The 21,740-nt window shown below is 38.9% G+C and overlaps 1 protein-coding gene across 1 annotated transcript; it reads left to right on the top strand.

The window, feature by feature from the left end:
* The first annotated feature begins 270 nt into the window (after positions 1–270).
* pan3 (poly(A) specific ribonuclease subunit PAN3) lies at positions 271–20,123 on the top strand. The gene is made up of 18 exons (XM_055037645.1): positions 271–1,072; positions 1,909–2,030; positions 5,903–5,975; positions 6,667–6,737; positions 6,847–6,988; positions 7,123–7,340; positions 7,685–7,789; positions 7,897–7,954; positions 8,959–9,120; positions 9,379–9,495; positions 9,737–9,838; positions 11,977–12,142; positions 12,354–12,441; positions 12,560–12,699; positions 13,993–14,122; positions 16,713–16,777; positions 16,865–17,003; positions 18,024–20,123. Exons 1-18 carry the CDS (start codon positions 733–735, stop codon positions 18,162–18,164), a joined length of 2,379 nt encoding a protein of 792 aa, XP_054893620.1. The 5' UTR covers positions 271–732; the 3' UTR covers positions 18,165–20,123.
* Positions 20,124–21,740: the final 1,617 nt, after the last annotated feature.

Raw genomic sequence — 21,740 nt, forward strand, 5'->3', positions numbered from 1 at the left:
CTCTGACAAGCTTAAGGCTGGCTCTAACCATATTATAAATTATCCAGGTACTTTTCTCTCTCTCACACACACACACACACACACACACACACACACACACACACACACACACACACACACACACACACATAATATATATATATATATATATATATATATATATATATATATATATATATAATTTTTTATTTTTTTATTTTTTCCTGAAACATGTCTGCATCACATTTTATCGAAGTGTTTTAAACGCATCGCTTTTCATTTTTGTCCCTTTTCTTTTCTTTTTAATGTTTATTTATTTATTTTAATTATTTTTTTTTTACAAAACCGAATAAAAGTCAGCAGTAAAAGATATTAGCTGTTAGGAACATGACTGCTGCAAGTTGTGCTAGCAGCAGGTGAGCGCTGGTGAACCCAGGATGCAGAGCCATGCTCGCTGCTCCGTAGCTCAGCAGCCAGAGTGCGAGCAGAAAACAACAACAGGCTACTCTGCAAGGAAGGCAGCTGCATGGAGAGCGACAACAACGACGAGCAGGACCTCGTGTGCGCCGTCATATTCACTTAAAACGAAATGCATTTTATATTCGTAATGCAAGGAACTCGGTGTTCTCCGTGAGCTGTGCTGGTTTCGATCCGTTACTTTGAGGGGAAAGTGTTTGTAAAGTAGCTAGCTAGCAGGCTAGCTCCCCGCGTCTTCTCTATGGTTGAGTATCTTCCGGCAGCAGCGGCGGTGCCATGAACAGCGGACTTCCACCTTCCGCTGCTCCGCTCGGGGGTGCCGGGATACCCAGTGTCAAGGTGAAGTTTTGCCGATACTACGCAAAAGACAAAACCTGCTTTTACGGAGATGAGTGCCAGTTCCTGCACGAGGATCCCTCCATGGGAAGCATGTCGCTGCACGGAGGTGGCGGCAGCCCCGTCCCGCTGCCCATGGCCGGAGGTGGCGGGACGCCAGCGGGGTATTCCCTCGGTGGTACGGCGACGGTCTGCCCAGGCGGTGGAGGGACCGGAGTGTCCAAGAAAAGCGAAGCACTTGGGCCTGCAGGCACGGCTTTGGAGGGGCAGCTGCTAACCAGTGAGTAAACTAAGCAAAACAACACACGGGTGGGCTGATTGAGCCAGACTTTTCCAAAGGGCCTTCCGGTTCTGTGTTCAAATTTAGTCCGAAGATTCAGTTGGGCCTTTTTACCTCACAACAGCGTGCTTGACATTTAACTTGCACATAGAAAACCTTTGCTACGTACACAGCTGCTTCCGTATTACTTGGTTGTGTTGTGAAAAGTTCTCACTTCATGCTTTGATCGCTGGCTCCGTTATTAAAGGCTTCAGAGAAGAAATATACTTCTGGAGCTCAGAGTGAGGCCTGTTGTTTTTGTATGACAGCTGGGTGGGCTAGTTAGCATTAGCTAAACTAGCTGATTTGATTGTCAAACTTTTTTCGCTCCTGGCTTCGGTTCCAATGTGTCAATAAATGTTAGTACTTGCGATATTAGTTATCATTCAGTTTTTTTTCCTGAAAGTTTGGCGCATTCATAGATTATAGGACTCTGCCTTACGTTTGCCATCATTAGCATGGCAGTGCTAGCTGTCATTGTTTTTGCTCTTTGGTGGCCCCTTTTCTCGGGGCAAACACTGTAAATAACTTATATTTTTAAACGTTTAAGTTACTCTATAGGTCTGCGTCCACTTAAAGACACGGAAATCGGTAATAAAAACTTTTTAGACATGTCGCGTTGTGGCTGTCTCCGAAAGAGTCGACAGTGTTTACATGCTTTACAATTAGCCCTGTGACTGGGTAATTACACGTTCTCATAGTAATCGCTGCTGGGACCTCTGCGCAGAAGTAACTACATGTTACATTAATCTTGTTTCAGTCAGTATTGACTCTGTTTTATGTTTTGTCATCCACAGTCCCAGGGATGGAGGGTCCTGCCCTCAGCGACGCCAATCTTACCAACTCTTATTTCAGCAGCAGCTTCATTGGTGTCAATGGGTTTGGAAGCCCTGCAGAGTCGAAATATACAATGATGCAGGTACAAGACATATGTCGGTATAGCAGTGAAACAACATATTGACACACCCGTCTTTAAAACAAATCAACTGATGGTGTTTAAGACACCAAAGGCTCTCGTTGTTTTTTGTTGGGGTTATTTAGTTTATGGAGCTGCTATTGGAGGCGACTAAAACACATTTAAAGACGCGTCCGGTGTCAGCCGAGGATGCCAGACAGAATTAAACTACTTGCGACTTTACTATAACATTTATCCAGTAAGTCAGTGTTTTAATAAATTCTAAGATCAGAAATGTTTCCAATTATCATGGATTTCTTGGATTAAGTAATAGCCACTAAGAAAATAGTAAAAAAGGCAACAATACAAAGATAAACTCTTTTTACCATTTATTTTAAGTCTAGAAACTGAGAATCCTGTACCTTTCAAAAGTGTCAAAAACCGTGGACCATTCTCAAACTTTTGCAGAAATCAACCACATGCTTCAGGATGTCTTACTGTAATTCCTGGCCTATTCAATGAACACAGAATGTGAAGCAAAGGGAAAACTCATATAGGATTTTGTTTAAAAATGTACAGATCCAAAAGAAAAACCGAGAAGTATGGCATGCAGATATTTGCATGCCATTCCTATTTTCCTGCAGGAATGTGAACATCTGCCTGAGATGCAGCTCTTTTGCAGCTTATTACAGGTTTTCTTCCAATATTGCCCTGTGTTTCATCTCCGTCCAACTTCCCATCAAGTCTGACATTAAATAAAAGCATCCCTTCATGATGATGATGTCATTCTTCTACATTAGGGAGGATGTTTACATGGTTTTGGTTTTAATCTATATGCTGTTTTGCATATAGATTAAAAAAAAGTCTCCCCGTCCAGAGATTTGTCTACCACCTGTTGCTTCCACCTACATTGCTTGTGTGCATCTACAGAATGAACTTCTTCTAGTTATTTCTGTAGAAGATGAACAAACAACTGTAGAAGGTTGTTTGTGGAACAACAATAGGTTGTTGTTTGTGGAACAACAACCTTCCACTTTGTCATAAGTAGTGCACTCTTTGTGGAGTTCACTACTAATTACCGTCTGAAGACCCATGTCTTTGGTAGTTCTTTGTAGGAGTGCCATACTTTTCCTGCTTTCAGATGGTGGATTTAATTGTTTGAGCTGTTGTTTTCTCACCTAACCATTCTTGGTACTTTTACACAACTTTCTCCCTAACCTGTCTGTTGTGTTCCTTGGTTTTTGTGATGTTAGCTAATGCTTTCTAAAAATGTCTAAGGCCTTTACAAAACAGTTGTTTCCAGAGATCCAACTACTCTCAGGTGGAATGTAAATACTATTTGTGTGACTTCTGAAAGCAGTTAGTTTCACTTGGTTTTATTTAGATATAAAAATGGCACATGCATGCCATCCTTTTCAGTTTTTTTTAATATGCATTTTTTATTTGGAAATTGCATGCACTACATTTTGACTGATGCACTCTTTACAATTTTCTTAAAACTCCCCCCTTCCCCCAAAAACACACAAAAACTACTGAGCTACTAGAGCAGAGAGTAGCATCTTACACATATAGAAAGTTGGTTAATAGTAAAAAAAACAGCTTAGTTATGAAAAATCTGATCTTACAGGTGTTATATACTGAGTCCAAGATTCCCAGAAGAGTGAATTTGTCCACCTCTTGTTTGAAAATGGACAGCTTCTTCATCACAAAAAAATTGTAAATCACGTCAGTCCAGACTTCAGTTGAAGGGAGGGAGTTAGCCACTTTCTGGTAAGTGCTGTTTTACAGGCTACCAATAAAACAAATAGTTTTTCTCCTGACTATTTAGTATTGAAGGTTTGGAATTTAAGGTTTTGAAAAAAAATGAAATAGTTAATTTATTTTTTCCCCTAATACCTCATATCTTTCAGTCCAGAACTGGAGGATCAGTTGGCAAGACCAAACATTTGGATGTAATTAGCATTTTTTTCTTTTGCCTCAAGATCTCCAACACAACAATTTTGTATGTAGAAACTTGCATTGCAGAGGACTTCTGAAAAATCTCAGCAAACTTTCCATCTAGAAGGGTTACATTTCCTCTGGTGTGTCATTGTGTTTTCACAAGTTTCCAGTTTCATTATGAAATTGCCCTCTGTTTCCCATTTGTCCTTTGTAGACAGTGCATTTTCAGCTTCAGATCTTTTAAGCTGTGTATTTCAGAAATGTATCTCCAGAACATCTGACACAGCTCCCTCTTTATCGTTCTGCATGTCTACTTTCCAAGAATTTATAAATTCTTAATTTCTTCTTGGTATTGTTTCAGACAAATACAAGATTTATGGTTTGACTACCTCTAAACTTTGGACTCTTTAATTGGCGCATTATATTCTGTGCTGTCAAATCGGACTTTATTTTATCAGGATTGAGGTTGTTGATTAGGTTTCCAATATTGGGAAGTTATCTTGGTTGAGATGAGAATGGTATAGTCAATATCACGTGAAGTGCTTGGGCATGTATTTATTCATATTTTTATGCATATATTTTTAATATATTTTCAATATTCTCAATTAATCAGGATGTTGTGCGAATCTTGAGTCTAACAGTCAACGAGTTTAAGTCAACAAGTTTACACTGAAGATGTATTTGGTTTTCTTTGAGATGAGAATCTAAAACATTATGCTCTTACAGTCAAGGTGCCCAAACCAGAACATCCACACTTTTCAGTTTCAATTAAAAAATAAAAATCAATTGTAATTTTCCTTCTGCGTCACAATTTGTGATGATCCATCACAAAAAATCCCAACCAAATATGAAGGCCTAGATCATGAAAGCAGTAAGTGTAAAATTTTTTTAATGGGTATTATGCTTTTGAAAGGCAAAACATGAGACATCATGATTATTGAACTAAGGCTAAAAACAAGCTTACTAAAAGCAGACACACCCGCATGATTCCTATAGCAATTATGTTGCAGTTAGTTGCTTTTAGGTGTGTCTTAACTAAAGGACTAATGAGATCAGGGAGGTTCCTTAAGCAAATAATTGATGCACTCTCATAACATAATGTTTTTCCCAGGGCAATTGAAGTTAATAATTTTGCTTTGGGGAAAACTGAAAAATACTTGTAAGAGAGGTTGCCATAAAGAAAACACAACATCTGCATCTCGCATGCTACTCAGCAGGTATGTTAAATAAAAAAAAAAGAAAGAAAAGAAAGTAATATAAAAGTGTTGTTTGTTTTTAAAAATGATAGCTGAGAAAAAAAGAAAATGTCTCACCAGACCACAAGACTTTATCCCTTGGTGATATTTAATATCAAAACAATGAAGTAATGAGAATTGGGTCAGAATTCCTCTTTAACAATTTCACAGAAATGTTTTCTAAACTTTTCGTGTTCTTGTCAGCTCCTGATTTTAGAATAGAAATGGAAGTGAAACGTAAAGGCAGCAGGTTAAAAAAAATGTGTGGCTGAATAAAACAACCTAAAAAAATATACTTGTGCATGTGAACAACATCATTCACTTCAGTTGAAATTTTATACAAATTCAATACAATAGCCGTTATGTCATTAAAATAAAGAGGTTTTATGTTTCATTTATTCAATTTTAAGGGTTTGCTAGAAATGCCTAATGGTTTTGTTTAACTTTAGAAAAGTATGAAAATATATGTTTGTATTTTTTTACATGACAGTGTGATACAAAATCTTAACTATAGATCGTTGCTATAGTAAACAACTAAAACAGGTTTACCTCAATTCTTAAAAAGTTTTACATATGTACGTTACAACAGAAATATTGCATAACACAGAGTTACAATTAAGTGTTTTGCATGTATTGTAGGTGAGTTTTGGATTCACAATACTCATAAATGTGAGTTATATAAATATTTGTCGTTGTTGTGACAATTGTTTTTGTTTTTAGCGAATGACGACCAGCAGCAGCTCTCCCAGTCTTCTCAATGATGGTGCCAAGAATTTCAGCCACAGCACTCATGGTAAGGCTCCCTCACAAAGTTCCTGCAAAGTATGGAAATATGTGGAATTTACTTTTCTCATTTTTAGGTATGGAGAAACATGCATGACTTTATAAGTTTATACTTTTCGACCAATTGTGTGTAAGAGTTTTAAGAAGGTAACGTAAACATGAAAATGACAAAACCAGTTTGAGATTTTGGTATCGTAATTGATGCCTTTATCAAAATGAGCTCTGCAGTACATTGTCTTTGGGGCAAGCTTGAGGTTCTTATATCTGAATATAAAGAAAAAGTTTGGTTCTCGTCAAGATAGCTTCACATAAGTATTTTCAAGATATTGAGATAATGAAACTGTTATAACAAAACAAGTGAAAAAAGCTTGGTGTTTTGATCTTTGAAGATTTATCTGAACAAACCAGCAAGTGCTCTCGTTATGCCTTTCAAAAGGCGAAAATAAATTTCTCTGAATAACTGATAATAGACATAATGATGTAATCTTCTGCCTCATCTTCTATATCCAGCTTGCAGTTTAACAGTTTGTCTTTTTTTTTGAGTTCCTACTGCAAATTGGCAGTAATGAGCCTTTATGGGTATCTTGGATGCCTGTGACTTTGGCCATGAAAGCTGGTCTAAAACGTATAGCTTAGGTAATATTTGTCTTGAGGGGATTGAAAGCGCCTCTGTTCATCTTGTAAATCTTGATCCCTGACAGATCCAGTAAACTCCTCGACTTCGTCACTGTTCAGTGATTTTGGTGCTCTTAGCATTTCCCAGAGGAGAAAGGTGAGAAAACGAAGCTGTGCTTTTATATGAAGCGGTTCTTGGAGCCTGAGCCTCACATCGTCTCTATTTTTGTTCATGCAATTTTTCTATATTTGACTCATGCCAATAGGCTCCTAACCCCGCTGCAAGTGAGTTCATCCCTAAGGGCGCTCCGCGAATGGCTGCCATGACGCAGTCTGCAGTTCAGCCCTTCCCTTCTCCACTCTTTGCTCATCCTGGTCTCGGAGGCTCCACAGCTGCTTTGGCTCCAGGTACTGCCGAGGGTATATTTCTCTTAAATACCATGTAGGATGTGCTCATGTGTAATTTTATGATTTGACCTGCATGCTAACTTCCTTAAACCTGTTTTGGCCAGTATTTCATAATTTTTATTTATTTTTTTTAGGTATGTCTTTGTCTGCTGGGTCATCTCCTCTGCACTCCCCAAAGATCACACCTCACACCTCACCTGCCCCTCGTCGACGGAGTCACACCCCGAACCCTGCCAACTACATGGTCCCCACCACTGCGGCCGACCAGGGCGCCCACATCATTCAGAAAGAGACCGTAGGGGGGACAACGTACTTCTACACAGATAACACCCCAGTGCCAATGGCGGGGATGGTACGAAAAGCACGACGCTCGCTGAAATACAATTGAAGTTTTAAGCAATCTCAAAAACGCAACATCATGCATTAAAAGTCTCAAACTTTCTTATTCTGACACTTTGTGTCATTTTTCTATATAGATTATGGTAAACTTGCATCTGTAGTTATGGTCTACTAGGTTTTAAAGTGTTCTTTTTTTAATAGTCTTTCAGTTTGACAACTAATGCAAAGCTTTGTTTCCTCCTCCTTTCACATCGCCTTAAAGTTCCATAATAGAAAAAAACCCCAACAAAGTTTGTATCATCTGCACGGTTTTCATTTCTTGATAAATGGGAAGCTGGTCTGTTTGGTTTCTTGCAGGTGTTTCCTACCTTCCATATCTACCCCCCTACTGCCCCTCATGTGGCTTACATGCAGCCGAAAGCCAATGCCCCGTCCTTCTTCATGGCTGATGAGCTCCGACAGGTATCGATAGCTAAGTTGTCCACCTCACGGTTTCACCAAGCAGCATCTGTCTTCTGTTTTGTGTTGGACATCTTTGGTGAAAATCCACGTTTTGTTTCAACAATCAGGAGCTGATTCACAGGCACCTGATAACCATGGCCCAAATCGACCACTCAGAGAACCCAGGTAGACTGTCTCTTTGCTGGTGGTTGCTGAAACATGATGAATCACATTCCCCATCACATTCTAAAATATGCAATTAACAATTAAATGATTCAAATATGATTTTTATTTCTATTTGCTGCATCTTAAAAAGTATTCAACTTTTTCCACATTTGTCGTGTTTCGACCTCAAATCTTGATGTATTTTTCTTTTTGGACTTCATGAGATAGAGCCACACAAAGAAGTATATATTCAAACTGACACAAAAAGGCACATTTATAGATTCCTGAAATGATTCCTGGTAAAAATCTGAGGAATATGACATGGACTTAAGGTGCATTCATACCAACCTGGTTTAGTCCACTATAATTAAACAATTTGATGTCTGATGCGGACCAAGTGTCTAACACTGGTTTACCTAAATACCTTAGTCTTGGTTCAGTTTAAGTGAACCATGTTGTGGTTCCAATTCATTTGCAAATGCCAGGTGGGCCGGAGACTGCTCCAAAAGCAGGAAACTGACTGTGAGCAAACAACATTATAAGTAAAACGGAACACAGCATGAAGAAAGACATAATTCAGAGGATGTTTATAGCATGGTCAGGTTATAAACAAATAAACTAAGCTTGAAACTTCTCAAAGAACTCTTTAAGTTATCTTTAAAAAATATTAAATGAATCTTGAAAACATAGCAATACATGGCCATCCACCTTAACGAAAAGGTTGATGGGTGTGATAGAATGATAGAAGGACGACAACCCTAAACATACAATCTGAGCGACGATCGAAGGGTCAAAACCTTCGAGCTGGAACCGGAAAAATCAAAACCATCTAACATTATCCTTTAACCTTCTTGATAAGTGCCACTTTGTACTGATCTAATCACTTACAGTCTGGGTGAAATGCATTGAAATCTGATTTTAATGTGACAAAACGTGACGTTCAAGAGAATGTCTTTCAGCATTACTGTGTGTCTGTATGTTGTATAATCATTGTCGTGACTTCTTTTGGTAACTGCTTCCTTTAGATGTACCGTCTGAAGTGGACAGCTACCACAGCCTGTTTCCCCTCGAGCCTCTTCCCCCGCCGAATCGCATGCAGAAAACCAGCAACTTCAGCTACATCACCTCCTGCTACAAGGCGGTCAACAGCAAGGATGACCTGCCATACTGCCTGAGGAGGATACAGGGTAATAAATGTGTAAACTTTACACAGAACGTGAAGCACTGTCAGAATATTTACAAGATCTTTTTTTTTTGTTTTTTTAAAGATGAGTAACTCATGATAATCTTTTCATAAAGTGCCCACAATATATCAAGCATGAAGCTATAAGCCGTAAACTGTTCGAGTTTCTTCTCTTTCTTTGCGATAATAAACTCTCCTCATGTAGGTGTGCTGTCACACATTAGTTCACACATGTTAAATGTCTTGTTTTTCAACCGACCAGGTTTCCGCCTTGTTAATACAAAGTGTATGATGCTGGTAGACATGTGGAAGAAGATTCAGCACTCGAACACGGTGACACTTCGAGAGGTCTTCACCACAAAGGCCTTTGGAGACCACTGTGAGTGTGTGCTGTTATTAGTTTAGATTACACATCTTGTGTCTGTATGTTTACCTTTTTGTAAAAGTTTTTGTGAACGTGTTTCAGGCTGATGTTGATTGTGGTCATAAATGTGGAGCTCTGTTGTAAAATTCAGCGGTTATGTGTTTTCAGGTCAGCTGAAGAACTTTATTTCTCTAGTTCTGTTTTTATTATTGGCTTCTTACTTTTGTGCTCCCCACTTTTCTTTTTGTCTCCCCAGCATTGGTCTTCTCATACGACTTCCATGCAGGTGCAGAAACGATGTTCAGCAGGCATTTTAATGACCCAGCGGCAGACTCATACTTCACAAAGAGGAAGTGGGGTGAGTTTTTTTTGTTTTTTTTAAATATATATATATATATTTTCTCTTTGCTCCGAAATAGAATCAGCTTCACCTCAGGCGTCACTCATCATTGCTCAGCTTCACACATTCAGCTTTTGTTGACTTGTTTGATAATGAGGTAATTGCCATGCATCTATTTAGATGTGTTTTTCTTGGAGGTGTTGCATCTAGACCAGCTCATATCACACATGTATGTAATGTTTTATGGATTATATGTACTGAATCACAGGAAATGTGGTGTCATTTTCATCTTAAAGGGACAGTTTAGATGTGAAGTTTTTATCTCTGGTGGATAGATGTCATAGATATATTTTAGATTAATTTGTGCCCCCCACCAAAAAAAAAAAAAAACCAAAACAGTTATCTTTGAAGGTGTTTACTCAGCTAAAGAATGGCTGTGCAGCTCTGCTAAATCAGGTTGATTAAGGCTCCTGACTGCATTATCCGCTGCCACTATTTTCTCTTAAACGATTTGGACAAGGCAGCTGACAGGAAATATGCAAGACAGCAATTCTGTTCAGTGTGGCTGTTGTTACTGAATGAAAGACATGTTGGCTGTTCTCAGGCGCTCCAGAAAGAAGCGACTCTATAACAGCGTATTGGCGTTCATGTTCTTGAGATGTCAGAAGTTTGGATGTTACATCAAAATAACACTGTTGCATGCTTTTTAAGATCTAATTATGTTTGTCTTGACTCAGAAGTGGTGATTTTTAAGGTAAAGATCTACTTACTGAAAAGACAATAAACAGAAAAGGTGATCTTATGCTAATTTAGGATGCTTTGTAATGTTAGTTAAGCAACTTGGTAACACTGATTTCTGTTGCACACAGTGTTACGTCTCTTCTTGTTCTAATTTAAGTCATTAGAGGTGCAACATATCTCAAATTGCACACGTCATTGCTATATTAATGTGTGCAAAGCACAAGGATTAGATGGATTACTTTGTAGTAATAATTTGATTATTTTCTAGTGCAATAGATGCACATTGTAATAATAATTTTGATCTCTTGGAATATTTCCACTTCTCTCAATGTCCACAGTTTATTCATAATCTGTCATGACAGAAAGATTAATGGAGGCTTCATTATAGTTATAATAAATTAGTGTAATAATCTAACGCACAAAAGACAATCTGAGCCTTGTTTTTCATATATTTGGTTGCACATCACTTTTGTTTATTGACTGTGTGAGATGGCACATTTCTGTGTTTGAGATGTACAGAAAAAACCCCCCAAAAGACTCAGTGAATATATAATCGAAGTTTGTAATCTTAATCTTGCGTAGTTGTTTCATTCTGAGGAAATTATAAAAAATGTTGCGGTCTAAAGAGCTGCTAGCCATCCACCACTATGAGGTCTGGCTTCACATTTTCAGTAGCATATTGCAGCTAGCGCTTCTCTTTACCACAGGTAAGGGGACTGTCACTGATAATAAATGGAGTTTTGTCATGAAACCCGAACGATCTCTTTGAGGGAGATGTTTGTAGTTCCAGTTTGACAGTTGGCTGCCAAGTTTCTTGTAAAGAAGACTTGTGGATCTGGAGGAAACTGTGGTTGAAAGTGATCCCAGTCAGGCGCTGTTGATCAGACTGCCTACAGGAATGACTGATGGGAGGAAGCAAAACCACACTCACATAGATCTAGTCTGCAGCAAAAACTGATAAGAAACCTCTATGCAGGGAACAAACACACTGAGAAAATGTTAAAAATAACTCCCAGCATGAAGTGTAAAACTGCCCAACTCCCTTTCAGCCTTATGCATCTCACTGTGATATTTCTTACAGTTCACTCCCTTTTGGTTTCTCAGCTGCTGCCATTGCACACAGCTGCTGGCTAGATTTGAAAGAAAAACTTTCTATTGATAGGAAATAAAATAAATCCTAATCTATCTGTTAAATATGTCTACATTTGTTCACACTTGGCTGAACTGGTGGCTGTTTGCAAGTAAGTCTGTGTTTTTCTGATGCCGCTGATATTGCATGTGCCAGACAGATCTGTTGAGAATAAGTGAGGGAGCTGTCAGTTTGAGGTTTTGTTCATCAGAAATATCTACCTCAAAAACCTGCTTCTGTGTGATAAAGCAGTTTTTTTGGTTTTGTTTTTTTTGAACTTGTGCAGGGCAACACGAACCTCCGCCGCCGCGGCAGCATGCAGGCCTTCTGCCAGAGTCGCTGATCTGGGCCTACATTGTCCAGTTAAGCTCGGCCTTGCGGACCATCCACACGGCTGGTCTTGCCTGTCGGGTCATGGACCCCAGCAAGATACTCATCACTGGTAAAACCAGGTATAGATAGTTTTTGTCCACATCAAACGTCCCCCTGTGCTATTATTAAAGCCTGGTTCTGCTCATTTCAAATGGCTTTTAACCCATTTTGCCGCACCAGTTATATAATTCAAAGTCAGCAATATGCTTAACAGAGATGCTTACTTTTGACTTCCTTATTTTTTACCATCGAGTCGTGTCAATCAAACTAATGAAGGTCTCTCATCTGAAGGTTACGGGTGAACTGTGTTGGGGTGTTTGATGTCTTAACGTTTGACAACAGTCAGACCAATCATCTTGCCCTGATGCCGCAGTACCAGGTACTTATGCAATAACTGAGTTTACCCCGCGATATACCCAACATCCGTATTTTGTGTTGAAGAATTTAAGTGTCACTCTGTACCAACGTCGATTTATTTGTGTGTCTTTGCCATGCAGCAAGCAGATCTAGTTTCTCTGGGCAAGGTGGTGCTGGCTTTGGCCTGTAATTCGCTGGCTGGAATCCAGAGGGAGAACCTGCAGAAGGCCATGGAGCTGGTTTCTATAAACTACTCTTCAGACCTCAAGAACCTTATTCTGTAAGAGGGTGTACCTGAATACTGCAGGTCACAAGAAAACATTTTTAGAGATGCTTTCAAATAATTACCACTGCAGGAAAAAATAAAGCATAGAAATCTGTTGGAATAAAAATACAAATATTTCTAAGATGCAATATTTTTGTACAGTTTTCATGTTTGGGTTTCCAGGAGAACCCATGACTGAAAGCAGAGAATCTCTCATCCAAAAAGGCTCAGGAAACTGAAACCTTTGTCATACTTTCATAAATGAACCATTCTATTGACTATTGAATCTAAAGAAAAGTTTTTAGTCATATATAGTCTTCTTTTTTGAGCTTCTACCCTAGAAGGAAAAAGCAAAAAACACCAGAGTTCGCCTGGGGATTCACTTTCTAACAAGAAACTACCCTAAATACAAGCCTGGAGCTACTATGAAAAACTTCAGGTCAAAGGATAAGAATGGCTCAGTCAAAGTCGTGACTTCACTACAACTGAGATTCTGTTGCAGAATAGAAATTGATGTAACAAATGCTATTCATGCTATCCTCGTCAGATTGGGCCATTTTGGAAAGACGAATTAGACTTAGACTTGAACTTTATTGATTCCTTGGGAAGACTCCCTCAGGAAATTAAAGATTAGCCACAGTTTCAGTCTGTAAACATCTGGCGGAGACGTAACGCAAAACTCTTTGACCTGCTGCTAAAGCAAATGCCCACCACAGCTTCCAGATTTCTACTTAAGAAAATAACCTTTACAAATCACTTTGTTTTGAAAAAAGAAATGTCTGGTCTTCTTCTCAAACAGCAACTTTAAGGATAAAACAAAGCAGGTAAATCATGGCTCACTTAAAAGTTAAGAACTTTAAGTCTGCAACGACTGAATCTGAATAAAGTCACAATATGAAGTGGTTATTGTAGAAAGACTTCACTAAAATGTATAGGCGTGATGCGTAACGCTGTGGGAGTTGTAGAAACCCAAGTGTCACATTCTGTTCTTCTGCATTTTGAAGAAGAGAACAATATGTTCACATAAATTTTTCCTAATTACAAAGTGCATTAAGGTCAACGTTTATTTTCTCTATCTTACAGGAATATTAAAACAAATCATAAAAACCCTTTGTATTGGACTGTTACAGTGAAATGCCTCCTAATTTTCATTTTGCCATGTTTTGTTTGAGGTACCAGATGTCTTTGTAACTGAGTAATGGCTCACCACACGAATGCGTAAAAATAATGTTTTATATATGTAAATTAAAATATTCAGAGAAGAGAGCTCGCCTAATTTTCAAGGTAACGGCATTCCTATGATCGCAGGTACCTGCTGACTGATCAATCTCGGCTGCGCAGCGTCAATGACATCATGCCCATGATTGGAGCACGATTCTACACGCAACTCGATGCATCGCAGATGAGAAATGATGTCATAGAAGAGGACCTTGCAAAGGTAACGTAAAACTTGGTGGATAGATGATATTCGCTATGCAAGGAAATGGCTTAATAAGTAAAGAAGGAAGCTGTTTGAATACAGGATGTTGTACAGTTTATTAAAACGTTTTGACGTTTTTTTGCTATCTTAGTTTCCTCTTATTAGTAGGAATGTGTGAAATGTCTGCCTTGAAACTTTTGCATGTTTCGCCCCCTTCATGCCTCAAGTTCCTCTTCCCTTCCTGGACTCTGGTTTAATTCGTCAACCCAGCTTCTTTGTGTACTCTAACCTACATTTGTGCATTTTGGGTTATGGCTTTGTTTTAACCATGTTGTTGTCAGATTTATTAAACAGTTATGTAGAGTTTTGCACATGTAAGCACCCCTCTTTGTGTATGTAATCTATGTAATCTGTTGAAGCTGTTACTGCTGAAACCTGCTTGTTAGATGCTGGTTTCTATGACGGTGGGGAGGGTTTCCTGTTTATCGGCTCAACTTTGTTATCTCAATGTCTCCTCCTATGAAACTCGGTGAACTGTTTATTTGCCTTGGGAGGGCTTTTGTTAACAAAGGTCTTTGGTGTTGAAAACATCAGAAGTGTATTGTTTTGATGAATGCAACTCTTGCAGAGAGGAGGAGATAAGTCATTTTCTAATTTATTAGCAATTCTGAATTTACATCACAGCAGGATTTTAATTTGCTTTGGAGCTTTAAGCTTTAGTAAACCTCACAGTCTGGATCAATTGATTCAGTCCAATGAAAAAAGAGCAAAAACATTGTTTGAAGGGAAAATAACCAAGTTTTCAAACATGAAAATGGAAATTTATGCAAATTAGCATTAAAGTTAAGATGTTGCTCATGTAGCTCTCAGTTTTACTGCTCAGTTCAGCTGAGGGGACACTTGGCCTGCTCGCACCAAACATGTTACACGTCTGATGCTTCAAGTTCGACGTGTGTTCACACCAAACGCGTTTTGAGGCGTGTCTGGTTTACGCTCCAAATGGTTCAAATCGCCCAATAGATGAAAGCCATAGCTCCTTTGAAAAACCTCTTCATATGCCACATATATGTCTTGTGTCTTGGATAAAAAACTTTTGTGATGGAAAAATAAGTTTTTAATCATGGCAGCAAATATTTTTTGCACATCTAGGTTTCTTTCCACTTAGTTTTCAGAGGTGATACATTTTGTTTAAAACTGCTCTGGCATAATTAAGAAAGACTCAAAACAGTCAAGAGCTGTAACGTGAAACATTAACACGCGGCTCCGTACATATCCATGGAAGTTGTAGATTGCTTGCATGCATCAATACAAACGATTCCCTGGGGTTCATATGCCTCTCTCTACTTCTGTTCTTTTACAAATTGTGTTTTGTGGGGCATTGCAACACTGCTGTTGTGTCACTCTTGAAGCCGCGGTTGGGACTGTAGCAGTTTTTAAGGTTGGTCGTTTTTGAGAAACTTTTAAAAACAAGCAACACGAAAGTTTGCATAATTCTTAGAACTTATTAGCTAATTGGGACCATTGATCTAATACCTGCATTTCCTGTATTTATTTTAGTTTCAGATCTGTAAATTGCATGACATAATGTAACATTATGTCATGAAGTTTTCAGGCAACTTAGTTTTGAAAATAATAGTAATTTATTGCACCTGTGCTTTATAAAACTACTCATAACCACTAAATATTTTAGCTTTTTATGACTTTATAACAACAAAAAACTTAATCTTAAACTTAATCTTTCTTAATGTGATATCACACCACTAAGCAGGGTGAAAAAGTACAAAAATCTTGTATTCCACAAATTGGATTTTTAGATAAAAAAAAGTAACCAGATGAAATTTAACCTTTTGAACTCGACATGAACACATCAGTGCTTCTCATCCTACATCCACACTATCCTCAAAGTGAAACATGATGGTGTCAGCTTCTTGTTAGCATTCTCAGTCCTAACCTTTGATTTTAAAACTTAAAGCTTATGAAGGCCCGGATCTGCACCGATAGAAACTCAAGCTGAGCATTAAGAAAAAACGCGGTTTTCGTTCTGCATTATTAACCTGCATCAAACCTGCTCTGTCATTCTGTTTGTTTTCTGGGTTTTGAAATGAGGCTGCATGAATGATTAAGTATGTTGCGGTGGCTTATGCTCTGTTTTTAGTAAAAAGGAAGTATCTTGTGGGAGCTGCAAGAAACAAGCGCTTTACACCTTGTTTGGACAAAAAGTCAAACGATAGGACTTTCAGCTTCTGGGAACATTTCAGTTTTTTGCAACCTTCACGTACTTTCTTCATGAAGACCACAAATATGTATTTATATGTTGTTCTCTCTTTGTGCGGTTATTCCTCACTTGGTGCTCCAGCATTACTCACTTTGCGACCACAAGTAAAAGTATAATTTACTTGTAAATGTGGAGTAGTTCCTATTTTTAGGGGCATACAGTCAAATGTGTTGAACCAGAAGACAATCTAATTAGTTCACTGGAGTTCTCCATTTTTATCAACATCGTTTTTGTTTAACAATTTTCAAAGATTTTGTTTATGTTAAAACTCGACATTCAATAATTGTCAGTAACGTTGTCGACTAACAGAGTATGTCTGGTTTTGGTTTGCAGGAGGTGCAAAATGGTCGCCTTTTCCGCCTGCTTGCCAAACTGGGAACCATCAACGAGCGGCCAGAGTAAGGATCATGACCTCTTTCTGGGTGGGGCTGAACCTCCTGCTGTCTGTTTTTTTTCTGCTCCGTAATCTTGTGCTGTGTCATCAGGTTTCAGAAGGACCCGGCGTGGTCGGAGACCGGCGACCGCTACTTGCTGAAGCTTTTCCGGGATCACCTGTTCCACCAGGTGACGGAGGCGGGAACGCCGTGGATTGACCTCAGTCATATTGTCTCCTGTCTCAACAAAGTCAGTGAAAACTTCGCCTTTGTAATTCAGTCAGATTTCAATTTAGTCACATAAATTTAGATTCCATTAATAATGAACTGGTAGAATGTTTTTTTTTTCTCCAGCTCTTTAATCTTGAAATGACGAGGAAAACAGTAGTTATCGCTCCAAAATAAGCTTGAAGTATTTTCCTTATATGACAAAACAAAATAAGATTTAAGTTCTCGTCTCTAAGACGTTCAAAAAATAAAACAAAAAGGCCAAACCAGACTTGAGACTTCTCTTTTCTCAATGGTGAGAAAGACTTGCTATAAATTAAACTAAACAATCTTGACACAATAATAGAACGAGTCGCTTCAGGTCTTTTTTTAAATTTATTTTAAGATGGTGCGTTTTTGTATAGTGTGTAAAAATAAATGTATACTCATGACATTTTGACACTTAGCTTTACAAAAATTGGCTTTGTGCACACTTTAAGGCTTCAGTGTACAGATGATACTGATGCTAAACCCAAAACATGAATTCAAGAGCGGAAAAAAATATTCTGCTTGTGTTGAAAAAATACAATTTTATAGTTGCCATGTTTCCAATTAATAAGAAATGCAATTGAGGCCTTCAAGCAGGAGCAGAAGACTGGAAAAAAATGACTTTTTAGTTGAACACTATTTTTTCTTGATTTTCTTTGAGAATATCACAAAATTTGTCGTTTTATTTCTTTGGTCCTACATTGTGAACAAGTGCGTGAAGCTTGGCTTGTTCAGTTATGCTCATAAATGGCCACTTCTAAATTCTGAAATATAAAATGGAGCTTTACCACAAGATCCTCTTTTATAACCGTATCTCTGGCTGTTTACGTCAAATACTTAATGCACTTGACAAAATGACACCTGCAGGTCAATGTTTGTCTGAACATAGACATACTCATGGGTTCTCACCGAATGTTCTGCACGCATCTGTTCAATCCCTGACAGGAGCACGTGTCTGCTCCTGTCATGTTTGCTGTTACTTAGCGTGTGTGCGCGCGTGTGTCTGTGTGTCCAGCTGGACGCGGGTGTTCCTGAGAAGATCAGCTTGGTGTCCCGGGATGAGAAGAGCGTCCTGGTGGTCACCTATTCGGACCTGAAGCGCTGCTTCGACAGCACCTTCCAGGAGCTGCAGGCTGCAGCCGCTGGCTCTCTGTAGCGCCCCCTATCGGGCCCAGACCTGGAGCGCACCATTGCACTACAGCGGAGGACCAGGCTCTCAGACATCAGCACAGTGAAGGCAGCGAGGCGGGGCTTCGTGAACCTCAGTCACATACACTGATTCCTGTCCACCAGGAACCATTTTTGTAAAGCATATATATATTTTTTTTGTGGCTGAAAATTGAAAAACACACACACAAAAAAGAGGAAAATAAGACTAACATGGAAGCTGTGATGAATGACATTTTTTAAAAAAAATTTGGGGAACAAAACGAGAAACATTTTTTTCCTGCTTTTATTGTTTATTTCTATGTTTTGTCTTTTTGTTTTTTTCTTCTTGTGGAGAAGGATGCACTAAGATTTTAATTTTTGTTATTTTTATGAAATTGTGAGTGGCCTACTGGGTGCACAGAGAGCTGAAGGTCACACACACGGACACGGAAACTTCCCTCTCTGCCGGTTGGAGACCACACCCCTTCATTCTGACGCACTCAGAGACGGGACGCTTCACTTGAGGCTTCCGCTGCGACGGGCCAGTCCAGCTCAGCCTCGACTGCTGGTTCCCTGTTTGAAAGGACTAACCACTTGGGAAGCTGGGAAGGGTTGCGAAATGAGGGTTGGAGGGGGGATGGATTTCAGATGTTTTTCTACAGCAGAACGTGAGGCTCATACTCGCGGGTGGGTGAGTGGGTGGGTGGGTGGGCGGACGTAGGTTGGCTCGGGACCAGGATCTGAGGAAGAAGCGTCTTCTCCTGAGGCTCAAATGTTACATATGCAGCAGCCATTTTGTGGTTATCGGAATCTGCTGTGGTTGTTTCGGGTCAGCGAGCCACAGCTGCCTCTTCGTGGAATGTCCTTAATTTGTCCCCCTCCTTTGGTCTCCTCACCCCCCAGTGTCCCTGGTCTCTGTCTTTATCTTCCTTATTTTTTGTGCTATAATCCCAAACTTCACTCGGGTGGGGGGCGGGGTGGGGTGTCTACCTTTTGGAAGAAAATTGATACTTTGTGACTTTTTAACCAGCTGCTTTTCCTCTCTGCTCAGCTGTTGTGCAAGATTGCACAGGAGGCCAATCAGGTTTCGCCTCACTGTTGCTCTTTAATACTCTGTGGACCAATTCCAGCTGGGGTTTTAGGTGAAAGGAGGCGAAGGAGAACTGGGGTGTCGGGGGGGAACACCGACTTTTAGTTTTGTTTGACTTTTTTAGGATCATGAGATACGAACAGGCTGGAGATGCAGTTTTCGCACTCGGATTTTCTCTCAGGATGACAAGCGGCCGGAGCCCCCTCTCTCCCTCCCAGCCCCGATGATTGAATGTCTTTGGCTGTCATTGGGCGGGACGTCTTCAGATGGAGGTTTTAGGTTGTTCAAAGTTTTGTTGAATGTCGGGATCATGCTGTCAGGTGGTTCATGTTGCCCCGAAGCGCAGGTCTGTTTTCATTTTACTTTAATTGGGAGGTGAAAAAACGTTGAAAGTCTCATTTAAGACCAATGATTCGATTTTTCTACACCGTTTTCTTATTACATGATAGTCAACGAACATAAATTACGCTACCAAACTATCTATTGCTGTCATTTTCTCTAAGCATTAAGGAAAATTTGAAATGATCTGTCCTTGGGGGCAACATATGCGCAGGGAGCTGTGTTGGATCATGAACTACTTCCCTCTGTTTTAGTGAAATCAATGAACGGAAAAGAATAAAACAAATTTGGTGAATGTGGTGCTTTAGAAATCCCTCACACATGCTTATCAGCCAACCTGATGTCAGTGTTTAATCACTGTACTCCACATTATACCACACTCCATTTACCTTTAGGGTCAACCTCCCTGTTCCCCCCACAGCAACACACCTACAGTCACCATCCTAGTATGTTTTATGCTCCTCTTGTGTTCCTGTCCCAAATTTTTTGCAATATTTGTGTGTACAGCAGTATTTTAATAAAGAATACCAAAACTGATGCTGATCGCAGAGCTCTTCTGTTTTTTCTGCTGGTTCCTTTTAGACATTTTGTTGTTTAAACCATGTTTAAACCTCTGAGGCCTTCACAGAATACCCGGATTAATACTCAGGTTATTAATCCAGGAGGTTAAAGTATTTAAAGGTAGACTAATTAATTGTCTTCTAGAGGAAATTGGCTGTAATGGATTTCAATTCTGGTAATCAGATTTAATGGAGGTGAAAGGAATGGCACGCCACACTTTTCTGATTTTTCAAAAGAGCTCAAGAGTGTGTAGTTATGTGATTTAATGTGAATAAGCACAGTGTGATGATGAAATAATGCTGTTTTTATAGGAGCAGGTGTAGGAAACAGTTTTAAAGGTGTAAAATGACTATTTTTCCAGCTCTTGTCAGGTGGAAAATATTCTCTTAAAGGACTTGATGGGTTTTATAATAAAAAAAACATTTCTGCATAGAAGGGGCTGTTTTAAATTTAAATTAACTGCAGTCTTGTCTGTCTGAATAAGTAACCTTTTCTATTTTGCTCAACAGCAACCACGTTTTGTAGAATAAATATTTTGCAGAAGACACACCCTCTGTTTAAAATTATAAACTTGTTTTTAAGGCTCTTAGTATTTTAGAAGTACTGCTATTGTCCTCACACCGTTTGTGCTGCAGCTGCAGCATGTTGGGTCTTATGACCCAACATGGATGTTGCCACTTTTCTCACACCATCTGATAAGTCAAAACTAAAACTTGTCTGTGTGCAAACTACAGATGGGTGAGACGCATTCAGGTGATAAATTCAGTTTGTAATTATTTGACTTTCAAAGGTAATTTGGGAGTTGCAGTTGGATACATTTTTACAAATGACATATTTTGTACCGATACTTTTTTTATGTAATAAGTCACAAGTTGGAAAATAATTTCTTGTGCAACATAAACGCACCAGTTTAGAAGAGAGATAATGTTTTGAACCTTCATATATTGTTTATTAACTGGACAAAATCCCAGTTAATTATTTATTTAGGCAACTTTATTGCTGAGCATAACACAGTATGGAGGTTTTAGATCAGGGACTTTAGGGGAGGAAAAAAAAACCCCAATAATTCTGCGTGATACAATAATATAGTTTCCAACTATGTAGTCAAACAGACTGATCTGCAATGCAGACCTGAACACTCCTGAAACAATTCACACAAACTGACACTGAAAGTAAGTCAGACAACAAAATCTATCAAATAAAAAAATGATGTAACACAAAGGCAAACGTGACTCTACCTCCATGAAAGGTAGATACTTTAAAAATAAATCCAGGTTCAAATAGGGAAAATTCATAAAACCAATACTAAATGTAATATTGATGTGCAATATTGTTACTTCAAACAACTTGAAATGATTTATTGAAGAACTTTGTGCAAAGGTTTGAATGTCTTGTGGCTTCTCAGGGTTAAAATATTACATTCATGCTTTTAAATAAGAAGATCAACTTATAGATAACTAGCATTTTAATTCTTATCCCAAACAAATGCGCTTCTTTCAATTGGTTGAATTCCTGACAGACATTTCAAGAGTAACAGACAGTAAAATGTTAGCATGTTTTATCCAGTTCAGAACCACTTTTGTTTAATGCTCC

The sequence above is a fragment of the Poeciliopsis prolifica genome, unplaced genomic scaffold (genome assembly GCF_027474105.1).
Source record: "Poeciliopsis prolifica strain line A6 unplaced genomic scaffold, Auburn_PproV2 SCAFFOLD012, whole genome shotgun sequence".
Classification (NCBI taxonomy): Eukaryota; Metazoa; Chordata; class Actinopteri; order Cyprinodontiformes; family Poeciliidae; genus Poeciliopsis; species Poeciliopsis prolifica.